At 42.9% G+C, this 16,993-nt stretch overlaps 1 protein-coding gene across 2 annotated transcripts in view; it reads right to left on the bottom strand.

Moving 5' to 3' along the window:
* loaf (lost and found) overlaps positions 1 to 16,993 on the bottom strand; it is a 153,595-nt gene that overhangs the window by 59,935 nt on the left and 76,667 nt on the right. For both annotated transcript variants that reach the window (XR_011018092.1, XM_067146395.2), the window contains exon 2: positions 14,050 to 14,273. Coding sequence is in view for 1 of the 2 variants with exons in the window: in XM_067146395.2 (XP_067002496.1) it covers positions 14,050 to 14,273 (224 nt within the window). In the remaining variant the exon portion in view is untranslated. The remainder of the gene's footprint in view (positions 1 to 14,049; positions 14,274 to 16,993) is intronic.

The following is a 16,993-nucleotide window of genomic DNA, read 5'->3' as shown; positions in this document are numbered from 1 at the left end:
TTTACGTCGCACCGACACAGATAGGTCTTATGACAACGATGGTATAGGAAAGGCCTAGGAGTGGGAAGGAAGCGGCCGTGGCCTTAATTAAGGTACAGGCCGTGCGGTCCCGCGATGTAGGGGGCAATGCGTCTGCCTGTCACCCGGCGGCCCCGGGTTCGATTCCCGGCCGGGTCAGGGGTTTTTGATTGTAAATGATTAATATCCCCGGCCTGGGGACTGGGTGCTTGTGCCGTCCTTAACGCTCCTTTCTTCACATTCAACACTCTACACTTCCGCAATTCCAATTACACGCAGCTTCATATCACATGGGGCAAGTAGGGGCAAAATATCTCTATAGGTCGACGCCCCGAACAAATAGCATTGAAAAAAGGTACAGCCCCAACATTTGCCTGGTGGAAAATGGAAAACCGCGGAAAACGATCTTCAGTGCTGCCGACAGTGGGATTCGAACCCACTATCTCCCGGATGCAAGCTCACAGCTGCGCCGCCCTAACCGCACGGCCAACTCGCCCGGTCACGAAAATTAACAAAAAATGTTCATGAGAGAGGTCATTTCTCTGTCAAGAGAACAGAGGAACTCGTCAAATAGGAATATTATACCGTATTTACGCGAAACTAATGCGCATTTTCTTACCATATGCAGTATTCAAAATTGGGGTGCGCATAAGTTTTGATGGCGCATTACATTCCAGTACAAATTGAATCCGTCGTTCACCGGCAACATCATTAAAATTTATAGTTACTTACCTCACAAGGCTTTGTTATAATTCTCAACTTCGTTACATTATTGTTCACCTATTAGTGCGTAGTTTGTGTTAGGTAGTCACAAAGTGGAGGGCAAGCAGAGAAGAACATCGTATGATAATACTTTAAAGCGTAAAGTAATTCTTTATGCTGAACAATATGGTAACACGAGGGTGGGACGAGAGTTCAATGTAGCTGAGAGTAACGTTTGCTTATGGGAAAAACAGAAATTGGCATTATTTGCAACTACCGCTACAACACTAGTATCCAGAAGTTAAGTATAATCACTAAACGAGGCCATGCCGCCTGATGGGAATGTCAGACGGATTGCTGAACAAACGGAAGCTGAATCACACACCATATGTCACACAACTTGTCCAAAAAAACAGTGGCAGAAAGGTTCTGATAGCTAAGGTACACCTTTGACAACAACTAACAAAACTTGGCATTGTCTTCAACAACAAAATTAATAGGGTGTATGGTTACCCCTAACGGCCACACATGCTCCGCAGCGACGTAGCATGCTCTCTATCAGATGGTCCAAGAGCTCTTGTGGCAGTCGATCCCATTCCTCCGAAAGGGCAATGCGAAGGTCTTGGAGGGTCCTTGGTGGAGGCTGACGGGATGAAATTCGTCTCCCCAATGCATCCCAGGCATGTTCTATAGGATTCAGATCCGCAGACCTCGCTGGCCAATCCATGCGATGAATGGCTTCCCCAGCCAGAAATTCATCCACCAGAGCACCGCGGTGCGGTCGGGCATTATCCTCCATTAAGAGGAAGTCTGGACCAACTGCACCTATGAAGAGTCGAACATGTGGTCTCAGTACCTTTTTCCCTGTATCTCCGAGCGTTAACAGTGTTCCTCGGACCACCCATGAAGATGTGCAGGTCCGTACGGCTATTCAACATGACGCCGCTCCACACCGTTACGCCACCATCACCATACTGGTCCCATTCCACGATGTTCCTGTGGTTGTATCGGCTACCCGGTTCTCTCCAGATGAAATTGCGACGGGAATCGTTCTGCAAACTGAAGCGGGATTCATCTGTGAAGAGCACATGCCTCCATTCATTCATGGTCCAGTTTCGATGTTGACGGCTCCACAGCAGACGGGTCTGTCTCTGTGGTGGAGTGAGCGGGACGCACACCGCTGAACGTCAGGCAAACAGCTCTGCTGTTCTGAGCCTCCGGTACACAGTTTGCCGAGAAACGGCAACCCCTGAGACGGCTGCAAGCTCCGCCGACAATTGTCTTGCAGGTGCACTCCGATTTCGCCGGGCGGTTAAGGCTCGGTATCGGTCCTGCTGTAGGATGGTTACCCTTGGTCGACCTGATACTGGCCTACGATTAACATCCCCTGTGCCTCCAAATCGTCTGCAAAGCCTGGAAATGACACTTTGTGGAACACTCAAGGATACGGCGACTTCGGTCTGTCTCTGGCCTGCTTCCAGGTGGCCGAGTATTCTACCATGCAAAACGGGGTCCAAATGGCGTCGTTGTGCCATTATACTGTGACGTCCACCACGAGGCTACACTCCACACACTGTAACAGGGCAAACACGACTGAGGGAATATGGCTCGCAGGCACTGGCTGTGTTTACCTTGCGGTTACACCGCTAGTCAAAGCAGGGAACACTCCTTTCCTATACAGACCGAACACGTAAGGTTGGTAGGTGCATATGTCGTGCGATTTGCGGTCTATTTCCTGTTTCCCTCCTTACTCGTAACTTATGCTTAACTTTTGGAATTCGTCCGTGAAAGGAGGAAGAATGGGCAACTTGTGACTAGTGACACCACAAGAAACAAAGCAAAAGAGGTGGCTGCAGTTCATAATACCGAGGAGAGAGTTTAAGGCTAGCCGTGGATGGGTTGATCACGTTATGAAATGGGCGGGCTTATCTCTACGACGTCGTACAACAATATGCCAAAAGCTTCCACATGAGTTTGAGAAAAATTCAAGAATTTCAGCGGTGTCATCACACTTCGAAAATAGGAGAATTTTTCGATGGTCCAAATAGGCAACGCTGATGAGACGCTAATTTGGTTTGATATGCACGTAATTACACGATTGTTGAGAAGGGGACTATAGAAGTTACTATCAAAACATCAGGGGGTGAAAAACAGCGCATAAATGTAATGCTGGCAATAACAGAAGATGGGTGCAAACTTCCCCTTTCTTAATCTTCAAGCAGAAAACAAGCCCCAAGACTTCTTAAAATGAAAAGTTCCCTGATGACGTCATATTTTGAAATGAAGAGAAGGCATGGATGACTGAAACTTTAATGCTTGGCTGGCTCCGAAACGTATGGGAACTCCTTCCTGGTGAGCTTTCCAAACTACTATCAATGCTTTATCTTGATGCATTTCGTGGTCATTTCACTGACAACGTGAAAAGGAAGATCCACAGCGTAGCCAGTAACCTTGTTATTATTCCTGGAGGAATGAGTTCTGTGGTAGAACCCCTGGACGTTAGTAAAAATAAACATTTCAAGGGTTACCCTTCAGGAACAGTGCGAAAAATGGTTTTGCAAACCAAACCGTGAACTGGCTCCGACAGACTGGGTTCCGGCTGTCTGGAAAAACATCGAAGCACCCATGATCGTAAAATCATTCAAGTCCGAGCTCGATAGCTGCAGTCGCTTAAGTGCGGCCAGTATCCAGTATTCGGGAGATAGTAGGTTCGAACCCCACTGTCGGCAGCCCTGAAAATGGTTTTCCGTGGTTTCCCCATTTTCACACCAGGCAAATGCTTGGGTTGTACCTTAATTAAGGCCACGGACGCTTCCTTTCCACTCGTAGCCCTTTCCAGTCCTATCGTCGCTATGAGACCTATCTCTGTCGGTGCGACGTAAAGCAAGTAGCAAAAAAAAAAATCATTCAAGGAATGCTGCATTTCAAATACACCGAAGATGATAGGGAAACAGGAAATGAATCTGTTTCTTATGTAGACTCTGCCAAGGATACCAATAACTAGCTGCAGTACCCGTCGTTGATGGGACAATCGTATAGAATGTGCAAAGTTATCTAACTCCCTAGCTACTTTCTGCCAATTTTCAGGGATGCTGTTTTACTCGTTATTTTCCCATCTCTGATTAGTGTTATATAGAGGATGGTTGCCCAGTTGTACTTTCTTTTAAAATAATAATCACAACCAGCACCACAACGTAGCAGTAATCCCATCTATCGCATGATATTTACTGTAAACTACAGAAGTTGAAAACTAGAAAAGCAGCAGGAATTGATAAGGTTTCGGGGGATACACTAAAGACAATGGGTTGGGATATAGTATTATATCTGAAGTACTTATTTGATTATTGTTTGGTTGAACGAGCTATACCAAATGAGGGTTTAGGAATGGTTATTCCACTGCAGCTCAACTTGTAGGATTTCAGCAAGATATAGCAGATATCCTGGATTCAGGAGGTCAGATGGACTGTAACACGATTGACCTATGTAAGGCATTTGATAGGGTAGATCATGGGAGACTACTGGACAAAATGAGTGCAATTGGACTTGACAAAAGAGTGACTGAAAGGGTGGCTAAGTGTCTAGAAAATAGAACTCAGAGAATTAGAGTAGGCGAAGCTTTATCTGTCCCTGTAATAATTAAGAGGGGAATTCCTTAAGGCAGTATTATTGGACCTTTATGTTTTCTTATATATATCAATGATATATGTAAAGAAGTGGAATCAGAGACCAGGCTCTTTGCAGATGATGTTATTCTGTACAGAGTAATAAGAAAGTTACAAGATTGTGAACAACTGCAACATGACCTCGATAATGTTGTGAAATGGACAGTAGGCAATGGTATGGTGATAAACTGAGTTAAAAGTCAGGTTGTGAATTTCACAAATAGGAAAAGTCCTCTCAGTTTTAATTACTCCGTTGACGGGGTGAAAGTTCCTTTTCCGGGTTCATTGTAAGTACCTAGGTGTTAATATAAGGAAACATCATTGGGGTAATCACATAAATGGGATTGTAAATAAAAGGTACAGATCTCTGCACATGGTTATGACGGTATTTAGGGGTTGTAGTAAGGATGTAAAGGAGAGGGCATATAAGTCTCTGGTAAGGCCACAACTAGAGTATGGTTCCAATGTATGGGACCCTCAGCAGGATTACTTTATTCGAGAACTGTAAAAAATCCAAAGAAAAGCAGCTCGATTTGTTCTGGGTGATTTCAGATAAAAGAGTAGTGTTGCAAAAACATTGCAAAGTTTGAGCTGGGAAGACTTGAGGGAAAAGAGACGAGCTGCTGGACTAAGTGGTATGTTCCGAGCTGTCAGTGGAGAGATGGCGTGGAATGACATCAGTAGACAAATAAGTTTTAGTGGTGTCTTTAAAAGTAGGAAATATTACAATATGAAGATAAAGTTGGAGTTTAAGAGGACAAATTGGGGCAAATATTCGTTTATAGGAAGGCGAGTTAGGGATTGGTATAACTTACCAAGGGAGATGTTCAATAAATTTCCAATTTCTTTACAATAATTTAAGAAAAGGCTAGGAAAACAACAGATAGAGAATCTGCCACCTAAATGCAGATCAGTATTGATTGATTGATTGATTGATTGATTGATTGATTGATTGATTGATTGATTGATTGATTGAGATGAGTGGCACCAAAAGAGATAAATTACATCACAACAATGGTCAATATAATGTTACTGTTCATCAGTTTTATGAGCTTTCGATACTGTAGACTTTTTCATTTTAGTTTTCTTCCTTCTTTCATGACTCCCTTTTGTTTTATTCTTCAAGCGTTCGTTCATTTACGGCTTTTTTTTCTCATTTTTTTCAAGCGTTCGTTCGTTTTCTCATATTTTATAATCATCTTCACATTTTTCTAAATGCATGGCGTTGATACGGACTAAGCAACAAAAGTCTAAATTGATTATTCTATTATCATAGTCGGTACGGTAGAACTGTATAAGACATAAATGCTTGGAACTCGTATTCTCATACGTTTTATTACAGCATGTAATACTTTTCGATAGGACCAATAACAAAGGCATTTAAAATTTAAATATTAGGCTCCTTCCCCTAAACTACCATTTCATGCAGCGTGAATAAAAATTATTTATAACCTAGACTGTAGCACCTTATTCCTAGACTTAACATACCGATTTTCATTAAATTCTGTTCACCCATTTTCTCGTGGTTAGGCGTCGATATGGACTTAGCAACAAAAGTCGAAATTCACGAATATCTCGGTTGTCATATATAGCTGGTACGGTAAAAATGTACAAGACATAAATGATCGTACATTTAATTCTATATAACTTTAGTTATGTAGTATTCATCGATAGGATTGTTAATAACGTAAATATTTGAGAACTAAATTTTAGGCCTTCCCCTAAACTACCATTTCACTCAGCGTAAATAAAATTATTTATGGCATAGATCGTAGTGCATCATTCCCTGACCTTACATACCGAGTTTAATTAAGTTCTCTTCAGTAATTTTCTCGTGATGTCTATACATACATACATACATACATACATACATACATACATACATACATACATACATACATACATACATACATACATACATACTCGTATAGACAGACAGACAGACAGACAAAAATGACGTAAAATTCAAATAGTGCATTTCCTTGTTACTGTGGACACGTCCGATACAGAAATACTATTCTTTTTAAATTCTGAACAATGTACAGACACAACTCTTGTTTTATAGATGAGTAAATTAGTGAATAATGACGAGTAACGCCTGTAATTTACCGGTATGTTTGTTTGCATGTCATCTAGGTAATCAAGTTAGGCGTTCTTTTTTAATAATTTTGATAGTTCATGTATACATCCATTGTCGTGTAAAAATAAATTTACCCTACCACTGATGCGCTAACAAACTCTTATTTTATGATTTTAATGTTTAAAATTGAGGTGCGCATTGCATTCGATGGCGCATTAGATTCGTGTAAATATGGTATTCCTCACATGAAGTAGAAAATCGAAAGTATCGTACTGAATTGTGCAAATTGCCTCTTAATTAACTGAATACAGGAAGGATTCCTGCATCTTTTGTCCAAGGAAATTGTGGCATTGTATACAGTACATATCATTCAGATCATATTGGTTCCTTGTAATCGAGCCATAAACGATGTCGTCACATAATTTTAGTAATTGATGGTTTTACAAATTTTGTTTGGCTCTACCGAACGATGTCTACTACGACGAAAGAGGTCATTGTCAAATTGGAAGCACAGAAAGCTATATTCGAAAACCCTGAACAAATAATTTCTGGCCGACGATCATAATTTACATCTCATTAGTTTAAAGATTACTGCAAAACTGAAAGCATCAAACACCTGCTCGTTAGTAATGGACTGCCACGAGCAAATGATCAGATAGAGAGAATCAATTCTGCGATTGCCTCAATACTTGCAAAATTTGCTATATCGGATCCAACAAGATAATACAAGCATGTCGAAGCTGTGCAACGGGCCATCAATTACACGTACCACTGTAGTATTGGAAGGACACCATTTGAACTATTAGCATGAGTCAGAATGAGACAAGACTAATCTAAGGATTGCTAACCTTATCCACGAAGAACTAGGAGAAGAATGTGAAGAAAACAGAAAATCTGAATAAATATGCACAACAGCAAATTTTCAAAGTTCAGCAAGTAAACAACAAGTATTTCAACCGACATCGCTGCTCTGCTAGACAGTATCAACTGGGAGACCTTGTCGCCATAAAGCGTACCGGTACCCAGTCAGGACCAAGACTCGAAGTAAAGAAGAAGTTTCTTGGACCTTATTGGGCTTCTAAAGTGAAACCTCAGGACACTTCTGACGTGGGTCGTGAAGGTGAACATGAGGGTCCCAGGCAAACTACAAGCTGTGTGGAGTACATGAAGCCATGGACTAATGGCTATGTGTCATCCGGGATGGATCAACAGTAGGATGGCCGACTTTGAGAGAGTGAATCGAGCAGGTTCTGACAAAAAAGAAAGGAGTGAAAAGAGGAGAGTTTGTATATAGAGGGAGATGGTGTTCTTTTCATGCCTGTCTTTAATTCAATTAATTGTTTCTATGTCAAGTAATGAATGAATGAAAACCTACAACCTGTTTTCCAGTCACTGACCGCGTCAGGGATGTAATGAATGAAGCATGTATAGGCTATTAGTACGATGGGGTCGCCACTCCCAAAGTGATTTATGAATGACTGATAGATGCTATGAAATGAGAATAGAGTGTTGCTGGAATGAAAGATGACAGGAAAAACGAGTACCCGGAGAAAAACCTGCCCTGCCTCCGCTTTGTCCAGCACAAATCTCACATGGAGTGACCGGGATTTGAACCGCGGTATCCAGCGGTGAGAGGCCGACGCGCTGCCGTCTGAGCCACGGAGGCTTCTATGTCAAGTAATATTAGTTTTAAATAATAAATTTCTCTTAAATCCTATAGATGCATACATCAGACTCTGAAGTACAATTCCAGAGTTCGAAAGTGAACCCTTCCAGAGGACGTTTGAGATTACGCTCAGGAGACATAGACTTTTCACACATAAAACCTCTGCCGCGATTTGAAGTGGGACGTTTCGTGATCTGAAAGTGAGCATCAGGACATTTTGCTCTCGGGTCCGTTGGACTGCATCCTTCAGACCCTGCACGGTGAAGCCAATTGTCCAGCGAATGGCTCATCTGATAGGAGCAGTTCTGGTGTCAATTTGTAAGTAATCAAACCTAAATAAACATTTTATCTGCACGTTTCAAGCCAAATTGACATTTTCACTCGCTGAACGTCAATTCGAACTGTTCATGTGGAGCACCGAGATGATGGTGGCACAACGGATGCCCTTAATTTCTTAGGATGTCTTATTTTGCTTCATATCGACTTCTGAATGAACATTTTATATTTAAAAAATATTAAATACGCCCGACATATCGGTACTGCTGTGGAAGTGGTACAGAACATTTTGAAAAATTATCAAATGCTTCTCCTTTCTTTGAACTGCTTCCTTAAGTTACAGACTGCCTGACAGACAAAGCATCGGCTAGGGAGGAGCAAGCTAGCCACTGGCAGGCAACCACTCAGAGACGTGTCAGGTGCGCAGTGACCAGCTCAGTCATCACTCCGTGCCTTCCGGTGGTATGATGAAGAACAGCATTCGATTTCTAGAGAGCTCTAGAGGTTTCTCCTCGTACATAGGCCGAACTAGATTGTGACGGCTCAGTTCTGCTTGTGATCCACCCACGATACAGCGCTGTAAAGTGCCTGTACGGCTGTGGAGTATTGGATCGGCGTGCTTCAATGTCAGCTGAGGGATGTCTTTGAAATGTTGCTGAAGGCCGAACAGTGCAGCTGGGTGACGTGGGACTGAGAACAACGACGGCTGTGAGTGTGAATACAATACTGTAACTGCGCACGCGCAAACTTCTAACAGTGCGGCCGCTGTCGTTGTACAGTTAATTTAATCGTGAACTGCCGTGGGGTCCAAGTGACAGTTACAAACGATTGTGTGGAGGTTGTTGCTGCATGGGACGCAGGGACCGACGAATGGACCCATGAGTACCTTCCAATTCAGCTCATTTAGCTCTTCCTCGACCTAGAAACGCACCTAGGTCTGTACTTCCTCGTGGGTGATGAAACCTGCGTTCTGAAGAGAGACAGTTAGCATGTGACGCATGGTGAGATTACGCACAGCTTCACTATGTGTGAGCAGTCATATCGCACGGCCTGTATCCGCTCGTACCTTACCGACATACGTGTTGTAAACAAGATAAGGTTTACAAGAACACAACTTATTTATTTGCTTCACACAGAATTCTACAGTAGGTACAGGAATAAAACATAAAATTGTCTTGAAGCAAAGTAGATGATTAATCTTGAGAGAGTTTCTGTTTCTATACACTATGTACACTCTGAATGTATTTACACTCACTGCTATTTTGAAAAGATAGTTCTTGGGAAAGATATAGTTCGTGATAGTTGAAAACTATCATTTGCACTAGCATAGATTAGCTAAGAGAGTTCCTTCTAACTTGAAGTGTCTGAGTTCATAAGCTTGTACTAAATGAAAGCTATGTTCACAATTAGAGAATCTAATGTGTGTGTCGAAGCTTGAGTGAGCTTGGGGATGTTTGGCATACAACATCGGGGCTCGACATGGATGAAGGAACGGGAAAGTGGAGTAGTGACCTGAGGTGAAACCTCATACTACCAGAATTCCGTCCACCTGGTCGAGACACATTTTTAAGAGGAGTAGCCTCCGTGTTCGACGTTCAGTGTTTTCTGGAGCAGGACACTGGGGAGAATCCTCATGAGTGACAGACAGGGAGCTCCTTATATACTGCACACGACGTAACAGACACGCGCACTGAAGACTGCGCGTCGAGTCTCGAATGATCCACGCTTGCGTGCGTGCGGCTGGCTGGCGCTGAGCGAAGAGAGCGGAGGATATACAACAATAAGCCTTTCATACGGCTCCATTTTCAGACCTCGCTCTCTTCCTAGCTCACGGGTGTTTTCTATGTAAGGCTTTGCTGACTGTACTAAGCACGTAAGTCCGTTTAGTTGTTGGAGAATAACCTCCCATTTAATTCTAACGGGTATAAATCATGGATTCAGGTATCTCAGATGGTAGTTTTGAAAATTTCTTTTAGAGCTCATTTTAACATTTTGTCAGCATCAATGACGAATTTACGCGGCAGTTTCTGAAGAAGTGTTGTTTGGAATGAACAACTAGATTATGTTAAACTTGTGAAGTGCAGGGAGCTGACACAGGAGTAGGTGAAAGTAACACGTGGTCATGGGACTGTCACCCATCCAGAATTCACTGGAAAGGATGATTGAGTCCGGCCGGTAATCTCCCGGAAAACGTTCCTGCTCTCTATACATCTCCAGGTATACAAAAGCAAACAAACAAGCAGAGGGTAGTGTTGTTGAGTAGCTCAGTGTGTGGAGTATCACATGAGTTATGGCAGTCGAGCGTAGTTCGCGTGTTCGAGCCTGCTGTGTGAAGTGCGTCCGAAGTGTCAATCAAGGTTACGGAACGTATCAGCCGAGGACTTGCTAAGATGACAAGATACCTTTGTAAATAGTGTTGTCATTCATTATCAGGTATAACTATGACTGTAACATTATTGATATGGATGACAACATTGTTGGCTACGCGGCCTGTCAGCTTGCATTCGAAAGATTGTCGAAACCTTCAGGATGGTTATCCGTTGTTTACCACATTTACAGCAGCAAATGCTAAATCGCGTGATCATTAGCCCAAATTAGACGGTGAAGATGACTCTCGAGAGGAGAAGGAACAATTATTGCAGGAATAACGAGGACATCGCCGAGCACGAAGAGGATAGATAGATTGGTGGCGAAGTTAGAACTTCTACACTTAACTACTATATAACTTATAATTACAACTGCAAATAATATTACTAGCAATAACAATAGTAATAATAGAATTCTTAATTTTAAAATACACAAAATAAAGTTCACTTAAATTACATAACTACGGAAATCCATTCATTCATATCATTCCTTCACTCACTCTAACAATTATCCAGCGAGTCAGTGGGATCTACGCAGCAAATGCTCGCGGCAAGCCACTTTAAATTTGCGATGAGAGGGATTGTCTCTATTTTCGCAAGTACCGAACTCCATGACCTGGGCGCAGAGATTATGAAGGAGTGGTTGTAAGCAGCAGTGCATAGGAGCCAGGTCTTGTATTCTGATCGTGACAGGACAAGAGGTAAGAAAAAGGTGAACAAAGTTGGGAGTATTAGTGGAAAAGTGATGACATGTGAAGTTCACGGCGCTGGCGCAATCGGAGCCACGGCATCTCCTTATAATAAGGTGATATATGAGTATCATATTGCAGCTGTCCAGTTTCCTGTTACGTTCGCAGGAGGCGAACACACGACATGCTAGTAGCAGTGTCTCCGCGTTTGGCAGAGAGCTAATTGTGTTGGCACGGCTGATCTCGTGCCGATGTTGTGAGTACGTATCGAAAGTGGTCCAACGACCGACAAACAAGGGCCGGTCGTCCAATTATGTGCCAACAGCGGCTCGTTGACGCCAGAGGCCAGCGGAGGCTGTCGCGCATTGTTAGGACCGCCGCGGAGTTACAGTGCGAGAAATCACCAACAGGCACAACAGCGATGACCAGGTCGATGTTTCTCAGCACACGGCTCATCGAATACTGGTGCCATGCGACTGCCACTTGTACTGCACTCTACCGACAGCAGCGCATTAGTGGGACACGAAATCATCGACATTAGCCTGTGGATGATTGGAAAAAGGTCGGCTGTTCCGATGAATATAGATTTCTGATTCATCATGTCGACGGCCACGTGGTTGCGTGGTCGAGCGTAGGAAATGTGATGATGATGATTTGAGGCCCATTATTCTGGTACACCAATCCGTAACAGCTATCCAGTATCTGGACGTTATTGGGAACAAAGTCCATCCGTTTATGTCAAGTCTTCCTGACAGTAACGGCCGGTTCCATTACGACATTGCGCCATGCTACACCGCCAGGATCGTAAAGGACTGGTTCGAAGAACATGTCGTAGGCCCAAAATAGCCCTGACATAATCCCCATTGTGTATCTATGGTTCGACTTGGAGAAGCGGGTTCGTGCTACATCACAACCGGCCAGCAGTGTAGGCCAACTGCAGGATCTGCTGTTGCACTAGCATACTTTTCGCCAGCTCGTTGGATCGATGCCTTGCCCAGTAGCCACTGTTCTGCGGGCAAAAGGTGATTCTATATCGTTATTAGTTGGTGGTGGTGGTGGTGGTGGTGGTGGTGGTGGTGGTGGTGGAAGTGATTGTTGTTTTAAGAGGAAGTACAATTAGGTAACCATACTCTCTGACCAAATTAAGTGGAAACAAAAATGAATATAAATTTAAAACCCTTTATTGAACGGGGTAAATGGGAACAAATAAATATAAAATAAAATAAAAGTGATGATATTAAGCCGAAAAGGACACTGAAAACCTGAAATTTAGAAGCCCTTGATTAATCCACTCTCACACATAAAGCAGCAGTATTCCCGTCATCGGCTAGTATGAGTTCGAGGGTCTCCTGAAGACCTAGGTTCCGTCTTAGGCCAGAGAGATCAGCACACACTGTGATGATGTAGGACACGGTAAATGCGGCACCACAAGAACACACTGGAAGGGTCTTCCCTCTTCAGAAGGTAAGAGTGCGTAGATCTTCAATGATCTATCAGCCCACATAAAACTACGCCCTCTCTCCGTGAAAGCCGGAAAGAAGACGGCCACACGGCAGTTGCCTACTTGATTGTTCTCCGCTTGTGTGGATTTCGGATAGCTAGCCACTCTGATTCCCATGACGCCAAGATGGTTCGACGTAGCAGGAACGTTCATCGCTGTAGGTTGTAAATGTGCCGCTTCTTTTGTAGCTGCATCAGCAAGTTCATTTCCCGCAATCCCAACGTGGCTTGGGAGCCACGCGAGAGTGATTCTGGTGCCAGCATCACACAACTTAGCAAGAAGGTCATGAATCCGCTGAACCAGTGGGTGTTGTGGAAAACATACGTCTATAGTCTGCAGAGAAATTAACGAGTCGGTACATATGAGAAAGTGGTCACTTTCATCACCCAGTGCAAACTGTAGAGCTTCTAGGATGGCGAAAAGCTCTGCAGTATACACGCTACACACACTGGGAAGTGAGATCTTCGTGCTAATATAATCGTAGACGAATGAGCATCCTACGTTTTCCCCGATCTTAGAACCATCCGTAAAGGCGTGTCGTGCGGTCGGATACTGGTGAACGAAGTCCTGGAAATATCTCGGATGAATAGAGGTGTCCGTGTCCACCTGGAGTAAATATAGCCGTATATCCAGCCGCGTAACTGGCCACAGAGGTACTTTGCTATGGGTACGCTCAAGACAACCGCCGATAACCACATCTAAATCATGACGCAAACTATCAATTCGAATCCCAACCGGCCGTGTCTCTTCATTCAGGCTGCCTCATTAGTCTCTTATCAAAATGGAGACTCAAGAACCTGCAGGTGCCTACCGCTGGTAAGACAGTGTTTCGCAAGCGGAGCTCTGGTTCAGGACGCACAATCCCACGTCGACATAAGTGTACAACTGAGGTTTCCGCGCTGAGACTCGAAAAACATGCTGTAGGGCCCATCTGTCGACTCGGTTAATAGCTTGTTGTAGCTGTCTCTCAGCAAACACCATCCTTCCGGAGCTTCTACATCGAATTAGGCAGATGGTTATTATTCTACTACTGACACTCTGATAAGTTAGGAGGCACTGATAGGAACAGAAGAGCAGTCTAGACATTACCTTGTAGCTCCCGACCGCGTGCGCGCCGTCGTAAATGAACAGGTGGTCGTTGCAGTCGAGCTGCAACAGATCGAAGCGCAGCATGAAGCGTTGCAGGATGGAGTGTGTCTGAAAGGTGATGACACAGTCTAAGTTCCGCTCATTTTGAGACAGCAGTACGGCGCCGTCTATTTTCCGGTACAGCTGCTGCAGGAAGTGGTTCTTACACAACGAGGACATATAGTCTGTAACAAGAGAACAATGACACTGCATTAGTTTTACCCTGAATGTGTACATCATATTCAGTCTGCAAGTCTGTGTGAATTAAATATGCCCAACAGTGGGCTCATACCATTAACGACTGAGTCTAGCCATCTTCGCCCCCTATTTCCTTATGACCCCTCGTGTTTAACCCATTTTCCTCCATTCACCTCGCATGAACCCATCATCGAAGCCAATTTGTAATTTCAGCTTCACCCATCGAGTTTATTCCTTACTTAGCTTTTATCTTCTCATTCCGAGTACTCTCCTGCCATTGTCCCCATCTGTTTGTACCAGAAATCATTCTCACAACTTTCATAATATGTAGGGACCTGAAAAAATCGCATTTCCAATAAATGCGAATTTTTGAATCTTGTACTGAATCCAAGCCTACGGTAATTCTAATGTGGAATAAAATCATTTTTACGCATAAATAGAAGTGCGGCAAAATGATACTGTGACCCAAAATGCGAAATTAGTATGAATATGCGATTTTGGTGAGAATTCTGCAAAAATGTGCTATTTTACTGGCGAAAACAACATATTCTGGCAAAATCATCAGAAATACTCAAAATATGATGCATAAATATTTCGACCGTGCCGATCGATTGCTGGTTGCTGGCTTTAACCGATATTTACAACGGGAGTAGCAAGGGGAATAAGATCCGTATCGATTATTATCGAAATGTACATCAAGTGTCACGGAAATAACGAGATAGACGCAGCGTTGTTTTCCTGTTGTTCAAAATTGAAACTATAGTGAAGAGTAGAAAGTCGAACGATTGTGTAGGTTATGGTGCGCACGACAAAAACTGCGCACGAAAGGGCTCAGCAATATGCCAAGGATGGTTTATATGCCACAGATTCAGCGACAGTGTTTTGCAAGTATTTTAATTGCCGAGTTGGGTGGGAAAAAAAGGATAGCATTGTAAAACATGTTAAATCTGAAAAACATGTGGGTAAGCGACGCGATAACGAAAGTTCAATCCCTGCTGCTAGTACGCTTCAAAGAAAGCAATCTTCTGTGCTTACACAGTTAGATAGTTGTAAAAGACGAAAAATTTTCAGAGATAACTTCTCGAAACGCACAGTTGAAGTATTTGCCAAAGCAAATATACCTCTGGAAAAGCTGGAGAGCAAAGAGCTAAGAACCTGGATTACTGAGTTTTCAAATGAAGAGCTGCCATGTGTGAGAACTCCACGTTAAGTATATTTATCGGGTAAGTTTCGATTTCATTGATCGGGTACGGTTTAGGTATTACGACATCGATACCAGGCGCAAAATTGAAGGATACCGAATTTGAGTGCGATTTCCATATCGAACTATCTTGCCCGTACCCAATTGATCCAGTAATTTTAAATTATTTTGTTATAATTTGAGGTCTTTCTTCCTTTCCAGAAGTTGCATCTGACCACCAGAAAATAACAGCAGAGGCTCTAGTGGGGAAGAACATCAATATACTCTGTGATGAAACTACAGATAGAATGGGCCGTTGTGTTTTTATCATCATATTCCAAGTCCCAGCCGGATCGAAAAGAGAGCTTCACGTTGTTTCTGTGAACTATCTTGATGCAGGAAATGCTACAAACTGCTCTCGTGCTGTTTTAGAAGCTCTGCGCAATTATAGTGTACCTTATGATGCAGTTAAAGTGCCTGTTAGTGACAGAGCCCCGTACATGACCCGGCGTTATGAAACATTAAGTGTGGACATAGGGGATCATTTAATGCATGTACAGTGCTGGGCACATAAGATCAGCTTGGTTGGCAATAGTTGGATCGCAGTGATGACAGATTTCAATCATGTGGTTGCGATGGTAAAATCTGCATTATTGAACACAAGAAAGCGAAAAAATAATTATTTACAGTTCTTAACATCGAAGTATGGTGCTTCAAAGGACCTGTCATAACCCGATGGAATAGCTGGTTTCAGGCTGTTTCTATTTGAGTGCTTACTTTACTGATGTTGTTACATTTTTCAAGATGTCTGACATGAAAGACATCAACAACTGTGATATTAAGATATTAAAACCAACATGGTTTTTGTCACAGATCATGCAGCTGGATTGGTTGACCTCCTTACTGAACTTGAAGGGTCTCTGTATCCTACCTCTCATCTCCTTTACCCCAAACTGCATAACCTTGACGCCAGTTTTACCTGAAATTGTGAGGGAAAGTTTTCTGCGGCACATATCTCTCACGAAACGATATCTGGTCTGGTTACTGTTCTCTGAAACATACAATTCAAACCCAGATGAAAGAAAGTGAAAAATGTAATATCTTGCTTGCATTAAGTGCAGTTCAGACACAGTTCAGCATATTTTGTAAATACTGTCTTGAGTTGTTGTGGACCCCGATGAACAATGTAGATAGCGAGCGCGTGTTGTCTCATTACAAGTACCGACAATGCTTTCGTTTGAATAATGAAATTGTATTGTGTGTGAACCAAGGACAATAATTGCACTTCATAAACTTGGAATCGTTAAAATTAATAATACCATGCGATTATTTTAACTTTGTAAATAGATGCTAATTTTGGAAAAAAATAGATGCTAATTTTGAAACAAATAGATGCTAATTTTTCAGGTCCCTAATAATATGTAATACTTCTAACTTATGAATAATATATCCTGAGTCCACCCACCTTTCACCCCTGTACAGACACTTTGGTTTGAAAAACATACCAGTGTAAGGATAGTTTCGTCC

Source organism: Anabrus simplex, chromosome 4 (genome assembly GCF_040414725.1).
Source record: "Anabrus simplex isolate iqAnaSimp1 chromosome 4, ASM4041472v1, whole genome shotgun sequence".
NCBI lineage: Eukaryota > Metazoa > Arthropoda > Insecta > Orthoptera > Tettigoniidae > Anabrus > Anabrus simplex.
The sequence above is the reverse complement of the archived record's forward strand: the minus strand, read 5'-3'. Positions and strand labels throughout refer to the sequence as shown.